Source organism: Cetorhinus maximus, chromosome 16 (assembly GCF_964194155.1).
Source record: "Cetorhinus maximus chromosome 16, sCetMax3.hap1.1, whole genome shotgun sequence".
NCBI lineage: Eukaryota > Metazoa > Chordata > Chondrichthyes > Lamniformes > Cetorhinidae > Cetorhinus > Cetorhinus maximus.
The window spans coordinates 25,948,159-25,969,844 of record NC_135894.1 but is presented as its reverse complement, the minus strand read 5'-3'; the positions used below and the strand labels follow the sequence as shown (position 1 = coordinate 25,969,844).

Sequence of the window (21,686 nt, the reverse complement as noted above, 5' to 3'; positions counted from 1 at the left end):
TCATGTGTTTGGTCTTGGTGGAGAACAGGAGCAAATTTAACAGGTTGTCCTCACAGTCACGTTCCAGCCAATAATCACCATTAAGACTCACCAGGATGGTGGGGAGGGTGGTGGGTGGTTGTGATGCAGAGAGAGCCACTGCCTGTAGTCAGTTACCCAGGTATCGAGGGGGAAGGATTCAGAATCTTTGGGAAATGAAAATTAAGGCAGGGAGAATATGGGATAGATTTTTTTTTTTCTAAACAGCACTGCTGAAGTTGTTCAACACGTTTGTTACATTGACAGGATACCTTCTAGATTCATGGCTGAGAACTTATTTCCCAGCTGCTACTGTTCCATTGTAATACACCACCAATCAAATACAGCACTGGAGGGAATCTCTGCCCATGTTCCTGCTCCTGACTGGCACATGTAGCCACTTATGAAGGGCTCCCACCCAACATAGGAACTTGTCTTTTCTCTTTCCAAGTGTTGACTGACCTGTGTATTTCTTGCATTTTCCATTTCTCCTCTTGGGGATATACCATGATCCTACAGAATTACTTTGAACAGAGCAGGGAATTATTCCAGTGCCACAACCATCTCTTATCTCTCATCCAGCACCACCAAAAACACATTCACTGGTCATTTATCGTATTGCTGTTGGTAGGATCCTACTATGTGCAAATTGGCTACCCATTTCCCTATATTGCAAGTGCCTAGCCTTTGAAAGTATTTAATTGGCTGTGAGGTGCTCTGGGACATACTAGGTATATGAAAGATGTTGTATTATTGCGTTATTTCTTTTCTTTCTCTGTTCTGTTCACCCTGAGAAACATTCACGCTGCTATACTCTTCAACTGTTAGTTTCATTCTCAAACCTATTACCAACAAATAGACCGAGTCAATGTGCCAGCACTGGGCATTTTACCTATTGACAACTATTACCTTCTGCAATAAAAGCAAAATACTGTAGATGCTGGAAATCTGAAATAAAAACAGAAAATGCTGGAAAAACTTAGCAGGTCTGGCAGCGTCTGTGGAGAGAGAAAGAGAGTTAATGTTTCAAGTCCGAACTCTGGAGAGGAGTCATACTGACTCGAAACGTTAACTCTTTTTCTCTCGCCACAGATGCTGCCAGACCTGCTGAGCTTTCTCAATATTTCCAATTTTTATTACCTTCTGCGAGTCTGTCTCCATTTTCTGATGGGGCTTTTTGGGAATTAATTCTTCACTCAAAGGGTTGTGAATCTTTGGAATTCTCTACCCCAGAGGGCTGGGGAAGCTCCATTGTTGACAATATTTAAGGCAGGGAGAGACAGATTTTTTTGTCTCCCAGGGAATCAAGGGAGATGGAGGGAGGGCGTGAAAGTGAAGTTGAAGCTGAAAATATTTAATGAATGGTAGAGCTGTCTTGACAAGCTGAATGGCCTGCTCCTCCTAATTCTTCTGTTCTTATGTTTTGTTTCTCATTCTAGGGATCATTCCCAGGAAACCTTCAATTAATTCTCGTCCTTCGACCTTCAGGAATCTTTCAGAGAACTATATTTGACATTGCCCTTCGATTTAATCGAGATGATTTTAAGCTGAAGGTACCGGTAAGTGAGTTTTCAAATAATTAGGTGTGATCTTTGGGCAAATGAGAATTTTTTTTAACCAATAAAACATTGACCCAAAGTATTAACCAAGGATTCTGCTTAGTCTAGCTTTAAGTGATGCCTAGCCGATCCTGCATGGTGTTGTACAAGAGAAGTTAAAACCAAGTGTAGCCTTCAGGTGAATCAGGGTTAGGAGGCAGGGATAATTATACTGATGTAATTCAATGCCAAATTGAACGCCAATGGGCCCAATATTAAGGGGAGGTGGGAAGGGTGTGGTGGAGGCCAATAGTAGGTGTAGAACCTAGCCTGCGGATGTAGGGGTCCTGCTGATTATTAATGGCAAGGCCTTATTTCAGTCATTTTATGCTGAGTCCCATCTAACCGCCAGACAGATTGACTGCCTGGCCAGCAAATGGGAGAAATAAGTAACTGCAGGGTGCTGTGGCTGAGATCCCGTAGGGGCAGTACCTTGTAGTCAGTAGACTGGGGATGTAGAAGAGTGGAGCTGGGTGGCTTCCTTGTTAGGCTAGGGGGGAGCACCCCTGCCTCTCCTGGACAAGAAGTGCTAAAAGGAGCTGATCTTCAATATTTACCTTGGGCAGTTAGCACCCCATGATGCTGTTGGTCAGCACGGACTCCCCTTGACCTACAGTTAAATTTACCAGGCCACAGCTTCTGAATGTTAATTAGGGCGGCCACCTGCCTTTTGTGGGAGCCTTGTCAATCAATTGTCTAGTTTGGGTTTGTAAAATCTAAACAGTAGGAGTTAAAATTGAGGCCACACATCCTAACATAAATATTAGTACAAGGTAATTATACCCTCCTGCCAATGGTGGTGTTGCTGTACCTCCAAGGTGGGGGTGGTGATATATTTGCATTGGCAGTTTCCATAGGAATTTGTAATGGAAAATGTTGGCAGGAAGTACAAACAGATATTACACTTGTTATCATGAGTCAACCACCCTTGGAACACAGGGATTCAAGACTAAATGTAATATTCAGGAGTGGGGTTAGAGCGCAGGAGAGGGATTGGGCTGGGATGTGCAGACATCAGTCTTTATTTGAAAGGCACACGTTCTGTCCTTTATTTCTCATATGAAATCCACATTTATAATGGGAACTGCCTATGTAAACATGTATATATTATCTACTGTAGAAAGATGTAATCTGTTTGGCCAGCCTTATGCACTTACCATGTTACTATTTGGTCACCCTTCTTAATATATCATGTGACAGACCAGTCTAGTGAATATATGATGTGACTGCTTGGTCAGTCTTAAGTAATATACATTTTGTAGAGAACGGAATGCACCTTAACCCCAACAAGTGTGTAATTGTTGATGGTTGCTTTGTTTGGAACAAAACGCCCCTTCTCAATCTGTTTCTGAATGACTTCACAATTCAGCATCATTACACTGCCTGACTGTTGTTTTTTTTTTCATGGGATGTGGGCATCGCTGGCTAAGCCAGCGTTTGTTGCCCATCCCTAATTGCCCTCGCGAAGGTGGTGGTGAGCTGCCTTTTTGAACCGCTGCAGTCCATATGGTGTAGGTACACCCACAGTGCTGTTAGGGAGGGAGTTCCAGGATTTTGACCCAGCGAGAGTGAAGGAATGGTGTCATATTTCCAAGTCAGGATGGTGTGTAGCTTGGTGAAAGGAAATGCAAGGAAGGAACACTGGCCATGGAAGAAATCCATGAAAGCCTGAATTCCAATGAGGGACAAAAAGTTATCTTCAGAATAGCAGCTGCTAGACATAGCGTTAATAGAAGTATATGTACAGTCAAAGATGGAGGCGGAGTAAGCTTAGTGAGAGAGGATGAAATCAAAGTGAGGTAGGGCCAATACTTTAATTGGCTTATGCGTGAGGAAAACCCGAGAACAAAGACAGAGAGTTAGTTGCAAATCAAAGAATGACAACTAGCATCAATCTGGAAGAAATCAGAACAAAGCTGAAAGGAGTGAAAAATGCCAAAGCAGTGGGACTGGACGAGATAGCAGAGGAAGTATGGACATGCAGAGGTGAATATGAAGTCCAGGTCCTGAACAAGCTACTCAATTGTGTCACGGTAAGAGAGAAAATCCCAAGGGCATAGAGGCAAAGCATTTTGAGACCAATATTCAAAGGAAAGGAAGACATTCAAGATTGCAGAAACTATTGAGGAATTAAAGTCCTACCATATCCCTTCAAGATATAAGAGTGAGTAATGGATCAGAGACTGGAAAAATTAGTGGAAATCCATGAAGGTCAGTTCGGATTCATGCCCAGAAGAAACATCACCGATGCCATTTTTCTTTTGAGACTAATGTTAGAGAAATATTGGGAAAGCTAATGCAAAATGAAGATTGTATTCATCGATCTGGGCATCTACGACCAGGCGTCTAGGGAGGAACTTACAATCTCATGACAACCTTGGTCCAAACATGGACAAAAGAACTGAATTTCTGAGGTGTTGAGAGAGTGACTGCCCTTGACATCAAGGTAGCACTTGACCAAGTGTGGCATCAAGGAGCCCTAGCAAATCTGGAGTCACTGGGAATCAAGGGGAAAGCTCTCCGCTGGTTGGAGCCATACCTAGCACAAAGGAAGATGGTTGTGGTTGTTGGAGGTCAATCATCCCAGCTGCAGGACATCATTGCAGGAGTTCCTCAGGGTAGTGCCCTGGGCCCAATCATCTTCAGCTGCTTCATCAATGACCTTCCTTCCAACATAAGGTTAGAAGTGGGGACGTTCGCTGATGATTGCACAATGTTCAGCCCCATTCGCGACTCCTCAAATACTGAAGCAGACCATGCCCACATGCAGCAAAATCTGGACGATATCCAGGTTTGGGCTGACAACTGGCAAGTAACATTTGCACCACACAAGTGCCATGCAATGGCCACCTCCAACAAGAGAGAATCTAAATATCTCCCCTTGACATTCAATGGCATTACTATCACTGAATCCCCCACTATCAACATCATGGGGTTACCATTGACTAGAAACTGAACTGGACTATACATATAAATACTGTGGCTACAAGAGCAGGTCAGAGGCTAGGAATCCTGCAGTGAGTAACTCACTTCCTAACTCCCCAAAGCCTGTCCATCATCTACAAGGCACAAGTCAGGAATGTGATGGAATACTCCCCACTTGCCTGGATGAGTGCTGCTCCAACAACACTGAAGAAGCTTGACACCATCCAGGACTAAGCCGCTCCCTTGAGTGGCACCCCATCCACAAACAGACACTCCCTCCACCACTGACGCACAGTAGCAGCAGTGCGTACCATCTACAAGATGCACTGCAGCAACTCACCAAGGCTCCTTAGACAGCCTTCCAAACCCATGACCACTACCATCTAGAAGGACAAGGGCAGCAGATACATGGGAACATCACCACCTGCAAATTCCCCTTCAAGTCACTCACCATCCTGACTTGAAAATATATCGCCATTCCTTCACTGCTGTTGGCTCAAAATCCTGGAACTCCCTCCCTAACAGCACTGTGGGTGTACCTATACCACATGGACTGCAGACCAAAGGCAACTCACCACTACCTTCTCAAGGGCAATTAGAGTTGGGCAATAAAAATGCTGGCCTAGCCAGTGACTCCACATCCTGTGAAAAGAATAATTAAAAATAAGTCTGGAGATGTGCTAGAGTTTGTGGAGTCCCTGAGAAGTATGTCCAACTATTACAGGACATGTAAGAGTGTCAGCCAAAGGTAAAAAGCAGTGTGGGGGACAGCGATAGTTTCGAAGCTAAAGTTGGATTACACCAAGGATCGACACTGAGCCCCTTCTTCCTCCTGATTGCCGTGAATGTTCTACATGAGCAAGTGAGATGGGAAGCGTCATGGTCAATGATGTTTGCAGATGACATTGAGCTATATGGGGGGGGGGGGGTCATAAGAACATGATCAAGTATCTGGAAAACTGGAGAAAAGCAGTGGAAGACAGGGTTATGAAGGTCAATAGACCAAAGACCGAATTTATGGACGGTCAGTTTGAGTCTAGGGAAGAGGATCAGAGTGAAGGTGTAAATATTATGGGTGAAGACTTGGAGAAAGTGAATAGTTTCAAGTACCTGGGGTCAGTTATGGGAGAAGATGGAAGTATAGAAATGGTGATTAAACAATGGATTCTAAGCTCCAGTTGGAGTCATTGAATGAAATGCAGTGGAGTGTTATTTGATAGAAAAGTATCACTGAATGTGAAAGGAACAATCTACAAAATAAATGTGAGACCTTGTTATATAGTGCAGAAACTTGGGCAACATCAAGAAGAGAAGACAACTGGATACTAATGAGATACGGATGCTGAGATGGATGCATGGAGTGATAAGAAAGGACAAAATCAGGAACCACCACATCAGGAGATCAGTGAAGATTGTGGGGGCATCGAAGAAAGTAGTTGAGAAATGGTATGGTCATCTGTTGCAGGAAAGAGAGGAAATGTGGTGAGGCAAGTGATGGAGATGGGACTGCCTGGAAAAATGAGGATGAAAGCCTAAGACCAGGTGGAAAGATGCAGTGGCAAGGGGAACAGGTGACTGACAGGGGGAGATGGAGAAGGCGTCACTTTCATTAATATATAAATTGACTGGTCAGCCAGTTTTATTAATATGTTAATGTGACTGGCCAGTGTTATATACTGAGCCAAGTTTCAATACTGCAGATTGTCGTCAGTTTAAATTGCATCACAATTCTGTCCAAAATATGAAACAAGAAGTTTCCAAGGTGAACAGTGAGAGTGCATTGTCACTGTATTCACCAAAGTTGCAGCATATTACTGCAAGCAGAATTAATAAAGTTAGTGACAAACTGATAGATTAGCTTGGCAATTAATCAGTGTGGACAAAACAGCACATTGCCCCCACCTGGTGGCGTTGAGTTGAAAATGCATGCTGACTGTGTCTGATAACATTCCAGCTACACAGTAAAACCCTTATACAGGCCACCTGTAGGAATAACAGGCTATTGCAGACACATGTGAACACTTAAAACACATTTCCAATAGAGGTGAACACCAAGCACATGAACTTCGAAGTATTTTGAACTAAAATGTTAGTCTCCCAGCAGTTTTATTATGTAATAAATGTGGCTGTTAGTCTAATAAAATATCATGGGACTGTTAGATCAAACTTATTAATGGGGGATAAAAACAAAAAGCTAAAAGCTACTGCGGATGCTGGAAATCCAAAACAAAATAAAAACAGAATTACCTGGAAAAACTCAGCAAGTCTGGCAGCATCGGCGGAGAAGAAATCAGTCAACGTTTCGAGCCCTCATGGCCCTTCAGCAGAACTGAAGCATAGTTTCAACAAGGGAGAAATATAAATTGGTGTAAGGTGGGTGGGGGGGAAGAGACACATTGAGGGTGTGGTGTGAGCAGATAATCAAAAGATGTCAGAGACAAAAGGGTCAAAGAGGTGTTGAAGGTGGTGGTCTTTGTCTGAGAAAAGTGCTAATTAAGAATGCAAGACAGGATATTCAAAGTACAGCTCTAGTGGGGGTGGGGTGGAAAGACTAAAGGTTTTAGTTTTAGATTTAAAAATAATGGAAATAGGTGGGGAAAGAAGAATCTATATAAATTATTGAAAAAAAAGGCGGGTGGGGGGGGAAAGAAACGGGGTGGGGATGGGGGGAGGGGGAGTTTAAGATCTAAAGTTGTTGAATTCAATATTCAGCCCAGAAGGGGCCCAGAAGAAGCCCAGAAATGCCCTCTTGGAAGAAGTATGGTTCTGTCCTCCGACAGGATTTCCGACTGTCTCTTCTGCCCTGCTCACCTTCATTGCTTTCCATTTCTCTCCTGGTGTTTGACAAGGTGTTTACTAAAACCCGCTTTCACAGCCATATCTCCTTTCTCAGTGACTGTCTCCGTCTCCGACTCACCCCACGTGGATTTCAACTGAAATTCCATCCCTCTTGTTTCGAACCCACCCAGGATTACAGGTATCTCCGGGACATAAAACGTTTCTCGGACTGCTGTTCCCGTCGCATTCTGAGATCCACACTCAGTGCCATGCGCCGCCATATGAACACACTCGACCTCTCCCTCCAGCAGCACCGCCGCACCCTTTTTCAAAGCTGCGCGTGCCCCCAGTTTCATTTTATTCTTCGCCTCATCCGTCGCCTCAACAAGAAACTTTTTCTCTTTCTCTCAAGTGCTAAGGAACGCAAGCTCCAACAACTCATCGACTCCAACACCCATCGGGGACCCTCCACCCCTGCTTGTCCCTCCGTCCTCACCCCATCTTCCAATCCCAGCCCCAGCCGCGTATTCACTATACCCCCTGACCTTCCCCTCTCCGATGCTGAACGTTCAGTGCTCAGCAAAGGACTTAGTTTCATACCCTTACGCCCTCATCTCAATGAATTTCGGGCTCGGCACGATGCTGAACTCTTCTTCCGCCGTCTTCGTCTCCGTGCTCACTTCTTTGGGCAGGAGTCCTCTCCCCGTTCAACGGATCCTTTTACCCACCTCCAATATTCTCCCTCCACCTGGCCCCTCCCTCTGGATTCTTACCTTCTCTTGATCTTTTCATTGAGAACTGTCGGCGTGACATTAGCCGTCTCAATTTCTCTGCTCCTCTCACCCATTCTAATCTGTCTCTCTCTGAACTCACTGCACTCCGTTCTCTCAGGTCCAACCCCAACATTGTCATCAAACCCGCTGACAAGGGTGGTACTGTTGTTGTCTGGCGCATTGACCTCTACCTCGCGGAGGCTGAGCATCAACTCGCAGACGTTTCCTCCTACCTCTCCCTGGACCATGACCCCACCACAGAACATCAAGCCATTGTTTCCAGGACTGTCACTGACCTCATCTCCTCTGGAGATCTTCCTCCCACAGCTTCCAACTTGATAGTCGCCCAACCTCGGACGGCCCGCTTCTACCTCCTACCCAAAATCCACAAACAGAACTGTCCTGGCAGACCGATCGTGTCAGCCTGTTCCTGCCCCACGGAACTCATTTCTCGTTATCTTGACTCCCTTCTCTCTCCCCTTGTCCAGTCCCTTCCCACCTACATCCGTGATTCCTCTGACACCTTACGTCACATCAACAATTTCCAGTTCCCTGGCCCCAACCGCTTCCTCTTCACCATGGATGTCCAATCCCTCTACACCTCCATCCCCCACTAGGATGGTCTGAGGGCCCTTAGCTTCTTCCTTGAACAGAGGCCCCAACAATCCCCATCCACCACTACTTTCCTCCGTCTGGCTGAACTTGTTCTCACACTGAACAATTTCTCCTTTAACTCCTCTCACTTCCTCCAAATAAAAGGTGTGGCTATGGGCACCCGCATGGGCCCCAGCTATGCCTGTCTCTTTATGGGGTATGTGGAACATTCCTTGTTCCAGTCCTACTCCGGCCCCCTCCCACAACTCTTTCTCCGGTACATCGACGATTACTTCGGTGCTGCTTCATGCTCTCGTCGGGACCTGGAAAAATTTATTAATTTTGCTTCCAATCTCCACCCCTCCATCATCTTCACATGGTCCATCTCTGACACTTCTCTTCCCTTCCTTGACCTCTCTGTCTCAATTTCTGATGATAGACTGTCCACCAATATCCATTACAAGCCTACCGACTCCCACAGCTACCTCGACTACAGCTCCTCACACCCCGCTTCCTGTAAAGACTCCATCCCATTCTCTCAGTTCCTTCGCCTCCGTCGCATCCGTTCTGATGACGCTACCTTCAAAAACAGCTCCTCTGACATGTCCTCCTTCTTCCTTAACCGAGGTTTTCCATCCACGGTCGTTGACAGGGCCCTCAACCGTGTCCGGCCCATATCCCGCGCATCCTCCCTCACGCCTTCTCCTCCTTCCCAGAAACATGATAGGGTCCCCCTTGTCCTCACTTATCACCCCACCAGCCTCCGCATTCAAAGGATCATCCTCCGCCATTTCCGCCAACTCCAGCATGATGCCACCACCAAACACATCTTCCCTTCACCCCCCTTGACGGCATTCCGTAGGGATCGTTCCCTCCGGGACACCCTGGTCCACTCCTCCATCACCCCCTACTCCTCAACCCCCACTTATGGCACCTCCCCATGCCCACGCAGAAGATGCAACACCTGCCCCTTCACTTCCTCTCTCCTCACCGTCCAAGGGCCCAAACACTCCTTTCAAGTGAAGCAGCATTTCACTTGCATTTCCCCTAACTTAGTCTACTGCATTCGTTGCTCCCAATGCGGTCTCCTCTACATTGGAGAGACCAAACGCAAACTGGGCGACCGTTTTGCGGAACACCTGCGGTCTGTCCGCAAGAAAGACCCAAACCTCCCTGTCGCTTGCCATTTTAACACTCCACCCTGTTCTCTTGCCCACATGTCTGTCCTTGGCTTGCTGCATTGTTCCAGTGAAGCCCAACGCAAACTGGAGGAACAGCACCTCATCTTCCGACTAGGCACTTTACAGCCTTCTGGGCTGAATATTGAATTCAACAACTTTAGATCTTAAACTCCCCCTCCCCCCATCCCCACCCCGTTTCTTTTCCCCCCCCACCCGCCCTTTTTTTCAATAATTTATATAGATTCTTCTTTCCCCACCTATTTCCATTATTTTTAAATCTAAAACTAAAACCTTTAGTCTTTCCACCCCACCCCCACTAGAGCTGTACTTTGAATATCCTGTCTTCCATTCTTAATTAGCACTTTTCTCAGACAAAGACCACCACCTTCAACACCTCTTTGACCCTTTTGTCTCTGACATCTTTTGATTATCTGCTCACACCACACCCTCAATGTGTCTCTTCCCCCCCACCCACCTTAAACCAATTTATATTTCTCCCTTGTTGAAACTATGCTTCAGTTCTGCCGAAGGGCCATGAGGGCTCGAAACGTTGACTGGTTTCTTCTCCGCCGATGCTGCCAGACTTGCTGAGTTTTTCCAGGTAATTCTGTTTTTATTTTGTTATTAATGGGGGATGTGGGCATCGCTGGCTTGGCCAACATTTATTGCCCATCTCTAATTGCCCTTGAGAAGGTGGTGATGAGCTGCCTCCTTGAACTGCTGCAGTCCATGTGGTGTAGGTACACCCACAGTGCTGTTAGGGAGGGAGTTCCAGGATTTTGACCCAGTGACAGTGAATGAACGGCGATATATTTCCAAGTCAGGATGGTGAGTGACTTGGAAGGGAACTTCCAGGTGGTGGTGTTCCCATGTGTCTGCTGCCCTTGTCGTTCTAGGTGGTAGAGGTTGTGGGTTTGGAAGGTTCTGTCAAAGGAGCCTTGGTGAGTTCCTGCAGTGCATCTTCTAGATGGTACACACTGCTGCTACTGTGCGTTGGTGATGGAGGGAGTGAATGTTTGTGGATGGGGTGCCAATCAAGCAGATTACGTGTCCTGGATGGTGTCCAGCTTCATGAATGTTGTGGGATCTGCACTCATCTAGACAAGCAGAGAGTTTTCCATCACTCTCCTGACTTGTGCCTTGTAGATGATGGACAGGCTTTGGGGAGTCAGGAGGTGAGTTACTCTCCTCAGAATTCCTTGCCTCTGACCTGCTGTTGTAGCCACAGTATTTATATAGCTGGTTCAGTTCAGTTTCTGTCTAGCTGGCCTTTACTGCTTTCCCCCACTTCCCCTTACCAACCAAGTCAAAGGCCTTTGCAGACCTACATTCTAGCACTGAACATGCATTACTTCCTAATATAAAAGTAAAATACTGCGGATGCTGGAAATCTGAAAAAAAAACAGAAAATGCTGGAAAAACTCAGCAGGCCTAGCAGCATCTGTGGAGAGAAAAACAGAGTTAATATTGACTCTTCAGAGCAACTAAAGCTCAGAAGAATCATACAGGCTCAAAACGTTAACTCTGTTTCTCTCTCCACAGATGCTGCCAGACCTCCTGAGTTTTTCCAGCATTTTCTGTTTTTATTATGCATCACTCCCTATTTTCTAACCCTTCTTTGTCCATTCCCTCTTCAAGCTCAACTCTATGGATTTCATTGCCACAGAAGGCTGTGGAGGCCAGGTCATTGAGTGTATTTAAGACCAAGATAGATAGGTTCTTGATTGGTAAGGGGATCAAAGGTTACGGGGAGAAGGCGGGAGAATGGGGTTGAGAAACTTATCAGCCATGATTGAATGACGGAGCAGACTTGATGGGCCGATTGGCCTAATTTCTGCTCCTATATCTTATGGTCTTATGGTCTAACTCAGTTGCAATACCCATCCACTGGTCCCTTGATCTAATTTCTGTTAAACTGCTGCCATCCATATTCCTTTCCTGAGTCTCATCGTAGCGGACGTTGTGAACGGTTCCAACTTCTCAGGTACATATCTCCCTGCTTTCAAAATCCATGTCTTCGTCGCCTCCTTAAAAACCCTTGGCTGATTATAAACTACTGCCCCACCTCCTGCCTCTCTTTCTTCTCCACATTGCTGTGGGCCTGGAGTCACGTGTGGATCAGACCAGGTAAGAATGGCAGATTTCCTTCCCTAAAGGACATTAGTGAACCAGATAGATTTTTACAACAATCGCAATTAGTTGTCATGGCCACCATTACTGATACTAACTTTATATCCAAATTTATTAATTGAATTTAAACTCCACCATCTGTTGTTAGGATTTGAACCCATGCCCCCAGAGCATTGGCTGGTGGGCCTCCTGGATTACTAGTCCAGTGACATTACCACAACGCCAATATCCTCCCTTTTTGATTGCCCTATTGTGAGCACTGTTTCCCAGTGCAATAAATCTTTGGCCGTTTCAGGGACAAGTCATTCCATCATATCGTAACCATAACCAGCAGCATAGTGCAGTCATATCACACAATCTCTCTGACAAGTCTCATATTTCATTATTACAGTAAGTCATACAAGACTGCTAACATTCTCTCCCAGTGTTCCAGCCTTTTTCCTAATACATGTTCCTAAGGTCTAACGGTGCTCATTGAGGGTCAGGGGACTGAGGCAGAGAGCTAGAACGTTTCCACTGGAGTCTTTGAGGAGAGAGGTGACACTCATCTCAGTGATGCTGCTGCCCTTGAAGAATCTGCTTCTAGCTATGTGCCTCTTGCAATTACATGGATTTTGAGACTGACATAAAGCTCCCTCGTACATTGGCACCAAAGGGGACAAAAGGAAGATGCATCAGGATCACTATCTTGGGAGACAACAACATTTTTTATCACTCCTGACAGCGCATTGGTAATGGGCACAGGTGCATTTGGGCTATTAGTTGGTATGAGAACCGACCCATTAATCTCAATTAATAATGACAACCCAGACCTGGGCATTCTTAATGGTGTCTAGCAAGGATTCTATGGGAACAGTTGTAGCTGCCAATCCAGAAGTCAGTGGTGCCCCAAGAACCACGTTCAGATGCCCTGGTTATTGCAGATGAGCTGCTGCATTTTCCAGGGATTTCTGCATGGACTGGCAGTGTTACAGATGTAGGTAGTGGAATTCTCTACCCAGTTTCCCCCACCCTCTTGTGCATGGAGTGAGTTGTGGCTGGTTCCTCCTCTTCCACTTCCTACCTTCTCTCTCCCTCTCTCTCTCTCTCACTCTCTCTATTTACTACTCATGTGGCTGCACCTAGATACATGAATAAGCATTATGTCACAATGGATTTGGTCAGCCTGGAGCAGGAGTTTTTTGCAGCAGAGCTGATTTTCAAACTGGTCATCTTCAGTAAGCCCAGCTTCTAGGATGGTGAAGTCTCACATGTGACTTGGAAGAAGTGATGTGACAATGATAGGAGACCCTACCTACTTATTGTCATGTTTTTATAATGATATAAAAGCACCAATTACTCATAAGGGATTTGTTGAACACATTGTGGGGTCATTTATTTAGACTATGCATATGAGAACAGATGTACCTGGACAGAAAGCTTGAAGACATCAGAGATGCAGAGCTGTGTGTGTGCTCTGCTGAAAGCAAAAACGAAACTAAAACTTAGCTGCATGACACTTCCTTTCTGGCGAAGTCATGCTGCAATCCCTTAAAGGCATATTACAACACTTATTGCCATTCTGGTAGTAACTCTGCTAAAGGAAGAAATTCCAGGAATTATCTGTCATGTGTTTATAAATGAGCAAATGGTTGACACACAAGCCGAAAGCTTAGAGGTAGTACTTATGGGATATTCTATGTTTGCACTCCAGCTAGGAAGTTTTGCCCTTTGGGAGCATAACTTACAATTTAGGGCATATTCCCGATGTATGTTCTTGGAGGTTGCAGTTTTGCACCTCGACCCAAATCCATAAACTTACACGTACAACTCTAATATTATTTGGGTCTTCCATCCGTAATACCAGTGAACATACGTACAACATCATTTAAGCATTATTCCTTTTTTTTCAAATGACTTGGTGTCCAAAAACAATCCTATAGATGGGAAAAATCTGAAATCAATTTACTTTTAATCTTGGGTATACCTCAGGAATATTAGTAAACACACCTTTAAATCATCCAGTTTGCTTCATTTAGTTTCACTAGCCATTCACAGTTTTCTGAAAAAATGCTGCATGTTTAGCAGAAATGTCATTGATTTATTCTTGTCAAGAAACCTTTGATTTTTGCAGTGTGTTGGAGACTCAGTGTATTTAAGGACCTTCTCTTGCAGGTCATAATGCTGAATTCAGTAACGGAATTACATAGTTACATCGATAAAACACAGCTGACCCAGGAACTTGGAGGTACCCTGGAATATTCCCACAGTCAGTGGTTCTGTCATCGGACTGTGAGTAGCAAACAACATTTTGGTATACTAGCAGACCTCCCATTCTATTACTTATGGTAAATTGGAAGATATAAAGGGCTGGATTTTTCTCGAGTGGGGATTCTCATGACATGTCCCAGTTGTTGGGCTTGTTTCTGCATATTCAGGTTTTAAGATTTTCTTGTGGGGGAGCACAAATTTGCTGGAGTACGAGCTGGTCACAGTGTGACCAAGACATCTGGGACCGTGGGTGAATGATGGAACCAGTTTATTTCCTTAACCAGTGAGATTTAAGATCGAAAAAGAAACAGATGAACATTGAGGAGGATGAGTTAGAATGGGTGATTTCAATGTGAAATCAGGTACCAAAAGAGAAATGAAGAGAGGGAAAGATAGATAAAAGGCAGAAAGGAAGAGTAAGAATTTATTTTAAAGACTAAAATTTGGCATTTTCAAAATCTCCTAAAACAATTCACAACCTGAAGGAATGAAAATTCATATTTATAATTGTTCATTTTCTGGGCCAGAAGGCTGGCAGTCAGAAACAATTATCGCATTGTTAAATTCATACTTACACTATTAATAGCTTGACTTTCTGTGGTGAATTTACTGGGCAATTAACGTGCAAATTAACAACTTTGTGAAAATCACAGCAAAGCTTAGCATCATTAAGATGCCATTTTTGCAAAGCTAATGGTAGGGTGATGCAAATCTGCCAGCAATTTGTGGCAAAATCGCAATGGGGGTATAACTTTGTTCCTATAGTATGCTGGCTGATTTGTGCTTTTAATGCCATGTGTTAGTCAGAAACTGTTACATTTTCTGCAAAATCTGGCTCGGTATTTGATAACAATAGGAGTATCATCAACAAAGTATGTTCAAGAGTGTATGATTGGAATTAAGTGTGACACTTTGACACACCATTGCATCTTCAATCTCGATAACCTCTCCTATCCATGTTCTCATCTTTCACCTCCACCCCCTCCCACTCGCTTCCTCCAAGGGGGAATGCTGAGAAGTCAGAGGGCCCTAGCCTCTCAACCATTTCTCCCCTCCCTTTCTATTTCCCTCAAAACGGCTGGGTTTGCTATCAACATTCAACTTTTATACGATGAGGAAAGAAATAGCCTGCCTCTCTTACAGGTGTAACCCGTAAACTGTTTCTAAGGGCAGAATCTTGTTGAGGTGTCAGGGGTTTCATCTGCCAGCTGGAGAGCCGGTGAGAAACCCCCATTGCCTCTTTTTGGGAAACCAATCGGGCAGGGACGAGACCAACGGAGGGGCCTTCTGCTGGAATCAATACCCTGGGGCCAGAAGTTTTGCCTGCTGAGAGCTGCGAGCCAATCAGAGGCAGACAGCTTTTGCATTCTGCAGCACCACTGGGGAGGCCGGGGCTGCTGCCGGAAGGACAGGCACTGGAGCCCCAGGATCGCAGAGCGTCCCAGGCCACAGATAAGTAATGTGCTCGGGGGTAGGGGAGCAGGGGAGTTTCATAGTATGGGAGTCAGCAGCAAGGACAGTGGGGTGGCTTTTAGCAGCCCCCCAATGTTGAGTCCGTCGATCAGGCACTGATTCCGACCCCCGCAACCCGAGAACTGAACTGACAAGCTGGCTGCGGAATCGTAGCTGCCGTGCACGCCACATGGTGGCAGGCCCGCCTGCAGCTGGGTTAATACCAGCGGTGGACGGATGAGGCCCTCAAGTGGTCACTTAAGGGCCACAGTTGACGGTGGGACGGGAAGGTTGACCACGAGCCTTCCCGCCCTGAAACTGATTCTGGCGGAGGTGGGAAGACAGAGGGGTTCTGGAATGCCACCATCCTGACTGAGTAAATGCCCTTCCTGTCCCCAAGCTCGCCACCAGAGAGAGGAGATGATTCCGCTCATGCTGTCAACAAAAACAGACGGTTGATATTTTTGAAAACTGTGTGAAGGCACTCTTCCATTCCTCTTCCCTCTCTCTCTCATTCACTTTCTGAAGTTAATCAAATACAAAACGAAAGCGACCTTCAGGTCTGCAATTAGTCGACGCAGCATTTTTCTGATTTTCAAGCTCTGTCTACCTGAAAATACACACTCAATATAAATTTTTATCTGAATTAAACTTTGGAGTTTTATCCACTTATGTTCCAATGTGGACGAGAAACACTCAGCAACAAGTTGAAACTGAGGAAATCTCAACTGGTATCTCCTGGAAAATGTACATCCTCTGTACATGTGAGAATTGTACAATCCAAACTGAGTTACAGAGGCACCGTGCTAGGCAAAAACATCGGATTTGAGAGTAGCTGAGGCTTTCAAATGGAAATTGAAATGAAAGCATTGACATTAAAAAAAAACACAATTCAGAGGATAAACATGATCATGTAAAGATGAAACGGGTAAGGATGTATTTTTGTTTCTGGTTTATTTTAGCCTTTAGCTTAGATAAAAGTCATTTTAGCTGTTAGGGAAACAGAGGGTCGTCAATCTAAAATTGTTAGTGAGACTGAGAAAAGGGATTTAAGAAGTGATTCTCTACACATAGGGCTGTGGAGCATGGAAGATTTTACCACCAGAAATGGTTGAGGCAGAAAGTATTGTTTCTTCAAAAGGAAAATTAGATAAATAATTGAAGCGAAGAAATATATAGAGCTATCGGAGAGTGTGGGAGAATGGGTTCAGTTTTAGACCAGTCTGGCAACGAGCCAGTACAGATGTAATGGGCTAACTGGCCCCTCTCTGGTTTTATAGTTACTGATTGTCCAGCTGCCACATTTGGCTATTTCCACGTGAGTAATTATATTTTTACTGTTTGTATTAAAGAATTCTACTGAATAAAAACAGTCAGGCTTGAGTGATTTCTGTTGTTTAACAATAAGTCAAAGGCAGACGATCTTCCCTTGGCGCTGAGGAGACACCCTGATGGTGCGGTGCAGTGTATCCTCTGCTTGAGAGGAAGAAAGTGCACTAGTGTGTGAAATTAGTTCAGATTTGAACTCCGATGGAGATTGGTGGCCTGAAGGCCAGAATTCCACTGAAACATGGTCTTAAATTCTGCCCATTGCTTTTGAATTTTAGTTAGTGCTCTTCCCCCATGGGGAGTTTGGTAGCAGGGGGCAGGAGGGGGCATTTAATCAGGTGGGAGGGTGGCAGGTGCAGACCCCACCACCTTCCCGCCTCCACCCTGATCGAGTGCATGGCAGGTAGGCCCATGAATGTCCGCCCCACCACACCGCCAGTTGAGGCCTTTAAGTGGGCAATTAATGCCTACTTAAGGGCCTCATCCTGCCACTGCTGGTATTAACCCAGTGGAGGGCAGGGGGATCGGCCTGCAGAGTGGGGGTGGTCTCTTGTTCAAAGACACTCGGTTTCTAATTGAGGGTCCCAGCATTGGGAAGGGGGGCCCACTGAGAACCCACCCCCCTGCCCTTGCTGCTAACCAACCCCCTCTCCCATGACACCCCTCCTGTAATCACTCACCTCTGGCCTGGGACCCAGCGACTATACTAGGCCTTGAGTGGGTGTTGTACTGGCAGCAACCACCGGCTCCCACATGCCGCTGCCATTCAATAGAGCCGCCAGCCCCTGATCAACTGGCAGCTCCTGGCAGGCGGGGCATTCATCCCTCCCCCCATCTTCCCCCGGGATCCTTGATCCTGGGGCAAGCTCATCACTATCTGGTTAAGTGCTTGAATGGCACTTAATATAGCAGGCCTTTCTTAAAGGAGATGACACAGAGCTCTTTCTGGCTCTCCAGCCAGTGGGCGAGACCCCTGTCACCTCCATTAAATGCCACCCAATATTTCTGCCTTTCCAAAGCCTTGTTGAAGCCTTGGTTGGCAGGGGTTTCTGTTGGCGAGGACGTGCATGCACAGGGGTGCCCAGTGACTAACGAAAAAGAAATGAAGCAGGAAGCCAGAAATGTTCCCTCTTTCCTTATGGGCCTAGCTGTGTGATAGGCACAGGTCGGGTTAAGGCTTGTGGGGAAATCCCAGGAAATCCCAGAGGCTCCCAGTTGGTGTGATTATTTGACTCTTCTTTTCTTCACTTGTAATTTTTTATTTTTGTTTTTCCTTTTTTCTAGTGTTGTCGAGAAAATGATGAAATAGCTTTCAGCACCTGCGCAGTTATTCAATAGAGTTCTGGTTTTAAACCATCTTTTCAAGACTGTGACGCTCAGTCTGGTGTCCTTCAGTTGGAACTGATATTGAATTTCTAAGCTTCATATTGCTTTTGGCCCTATCCCATGACTGAAGCAGTGATTACATACATTGTGTCAAAATCTCCTGGAAAATTAGTTGTGTGTTGCTGATGTTTGCTACTATTAATGCACAAATCAGCCAGTGAGCTCAGGGGATTGAAGAGACTCGCTGAAAGTGGCGAATGTCTGTAACACGCTGCTCAATTTGCGCCACTCTACCTTGTTTTAAGGACTTCCTGGATTCGCATTTTAATTGCCCATTAAATGAACAGTAAATTAGGGGTTAGGGATCCTACTTAAGTACTATTTTAGCAACATGACAATTGTTGGTGCAATGCCATTCAAACTCTCTGGCTCAAAAATGGAACAATTTAAACTCTTGAGTATTATTCCTGCAGGTAGTAAATTCTTCTTAGAGATTTTTAAAATGTAAAATGTTTTTTTTAAACTTAATGTTCCTTTCTGTCTCTTTTAATCCAATCTTTCTTTCTTGCTCCGGGTCTGATTTTAACTCTGTGCAGGTGGGTGGGTCTTGGGTGAGTTAAAATCTCGCCCTTTATTTCTATCTCTGTACCTGGTTTAACTCTAGTTCACCCTATTTCCTTCTGGTCATTCCTCTCTGTGATTACATTTCATGGGTTAGGGAGATGCACTGTTATATCCACCACTCACAGATCCCTCGTACCACGCTGTCCTCGCTGTGCTCTTATTAGCTCGCATTTTCAGCACGTTATGATGCAAATGATAAACTCTGAACAGCAGGGCACGTCTCAAGTAAAAGCTAAAATTGTTGAGACTTAAAAATTATATTGAGTCATTGTCTTAAGTTTGCACATCAGACCAGTTAGCTCAGTTGGATGGACGGCTAGAGTGCGATGAAGAATGATGCCAACAGCTTGGGTTCAGTCCCTGTACCGGCTGTGGTAGTTTGTGGAGGTCTGCCTCCTCAACTTGCCCTATGCTTGTGGAGTGGTGCCCCTCCAGCTATGCAACTCTCTAACAGAGAGAGATTCCAATGACCCTTTGTGGATTATGGCTAATTCCCTTACATAAGGTACCAAAATTGAAGTATATCTTCAGTGATTGATGAGGCTAGTTATATGGAAAAAAAGGGAAAAACTGGGTAACCTTAAACTAGCAAGCGGAAAACCACTGAGGTTTCAGTACAATGACATGGACAAAGTTTGTCTCTTTCTCTTCCTGTCTTCTCTCTTCCTGAAATGCCCACTGATTATAGAATAAATGGTCACTCAATGCATGGTGCCTGTGCTAATTTTGACTCCGCAAGGTGGTGTGGCAGTTTCACAAGCACTGTTGACTGTCAATACCTCACCCGAGTAACTATTCATCACGTGATTGTAGTACCTGTTGGCAAGCTATTTGACCATGTAAGAAGCACTAGTGACCCTGGATGATATTTCAGCTACCCCACCCCCCCACTTTCCAATGGCTACAGAGCTTGATTCTACTACCTTTGCTGTCATCCAAGATCAGATAAACTAATGCAACAGAGATCATTAATTGAACATAGAACCTTTTGGCCTCTTGCGACACACTATCCATAAGAACTGATCCATTCAGGGAGCACACAGAAACTTATCTAAAGCACAACTTGTAATGCACATAATCTTTTTCTAATTCTACATTGCTTTAGTACAGCAGTGGAGCAAACTGACATCAGCAGCATGTACTAACAGGGGCATGTCTTTAACTTCCCTGACTATAGGCCCATAAAACAATTTGCACCTCATTCATGTGAGTGAACTTGAATGTTTCATGCATTTTGATACTAATGCCACAATTGTGAGCACTTTCGATAACGGGATGCATTTATTCTGAGTCACATTTTCCTTGCTGGTTACTCGGAGTCTGCATTCAATTTTATAATATTGTATTTAAAGGTGTATATACCATAATTAGCCTGATTCATTCTAATATATATTTGCTTTGTCTTGTACATTAGGGTATTGAGAGCTTTGCTGTAACCGTGAAGGAAACTGCACAAATGCTCCAGGCGTTTGGGACAGAATTGGCTGAAACTGAACTGCCAAATGATGTGACAACTACTCTTGGTCTTTTAACAGTACACAGGGAAAAGCGAGTCAAGATGAAGGTAATGTAGAGCATACGACGAGGGTAGTGCATATTTATGCAAAAGGGACTATATAACTGTATAACACGCTGTCATGCATACTCACAGTGAAGGGACTATATAACTAAGCCTACCATGAAGGGATCACATGGTGTATTGCGATGGACTGTGAAGGGACTGCACAACTCCAAGCCACTTTTTATACCCATGGTTTTCCATATGAGTACTTTGATAATACTGGTAAACATTAGTGTGACAAAGTAGATCAAAACTCAAATTCATTAAAACAGCCATGCTAGAACTTTAATTGTATCATTAGCAACCTCATAATAACAGGAAACAGCAAAGAAACATTTTTTTCGATGGCAAGTTTACAAAAACTGCATTGGAACACACATCCTGTGCTATGTAACATTCATCATTTGGTGTCCCCCAGTGACACTACAAGCATATCATTTTTCTAAAAGCCGTCTATGCTGATAGAATGCCCTTCTTCATGTTGTAACATGAATTGCATAATCAAACTTTCCTTCATATAACCTTATCATGTTAGATGAACATCTGAAAAAAAGGACACATGTTACTGCAATAATGGAGACCTCAAATATCGACCAACTTTACGGTTGTTATTTGGGATTCATGATGCTTCACCTTACAGACAGTTTTTTTTAACCTCAGGTTTTATAAAGATCAGCATCACCATCTCTTAAAGTACCTCCAAATTCAAATGCTAGCTTGTACATGTAACATACGTCACAAAAAAGTTTGAGACATACGGGAGACCATGTAAAAATATCAAATGAGCTAAAAGATAATCCTATCCCATTGTAAACCTCTGATTGGAAATGCTATCAAAATGATGACCAGACACATTATTTCAAAAGGGCAATAAACTGGAACAGCCTGGAATTTGCTTTCACTTCAAGTCTATCCTGATAACGGGTGTTATGTGCTTGGACATGAGCAACAACCTTTACTAAGAACACAAGAATTAGGAGCAAGAGAAGGCCATTTGGCCCCTCAAGTCTACTCCACCATTCACTAAGGTTATGGCTAATCTAATTGTGGTCTTAACTCCAACAAAGGTTTTTCTCATCTTATATCTTGGCAGTTATTTGTAACACATCCATGTCTTTTTTTCAGGGTTATTGGTTACTCTGATCAC

At 44.6% G+C, this 21,686-nt stretch overlaps 1 protein-coding gene across 4 annotated transcripts in view; it reads left to right on the top strand.

Moving 5' to 3' along the window:
* Nucleotides 1-21,686, top strand: part of mcf2la (mcf.2 cell line derived transforming sequence-like a) — a 264,376-nt gene that overhangs the window by 174,864 nt on the left and 67,826 nt on the right. For all 4 annotated transcript variants that reach the window (XM_078559533.1, XM_078559530.1, XM_078559534.1 and 1 more), the window contains exons 5-7: nt 1,458-1,577; nt 14,152-14,268; nt 20,393-20,542. In XM_078559533.1, coding sequence (XP_078415659.1) covers nt 1,458-1,577; nt 14,152-14,268; nt 20,393-20,542 — 387 coding nt within the window. The remainder of the gene's footprint in view (nt 1-1,457; nt 1,578-14,151; nt 14,269-20,392; nt 20,543-21,686) is intronic.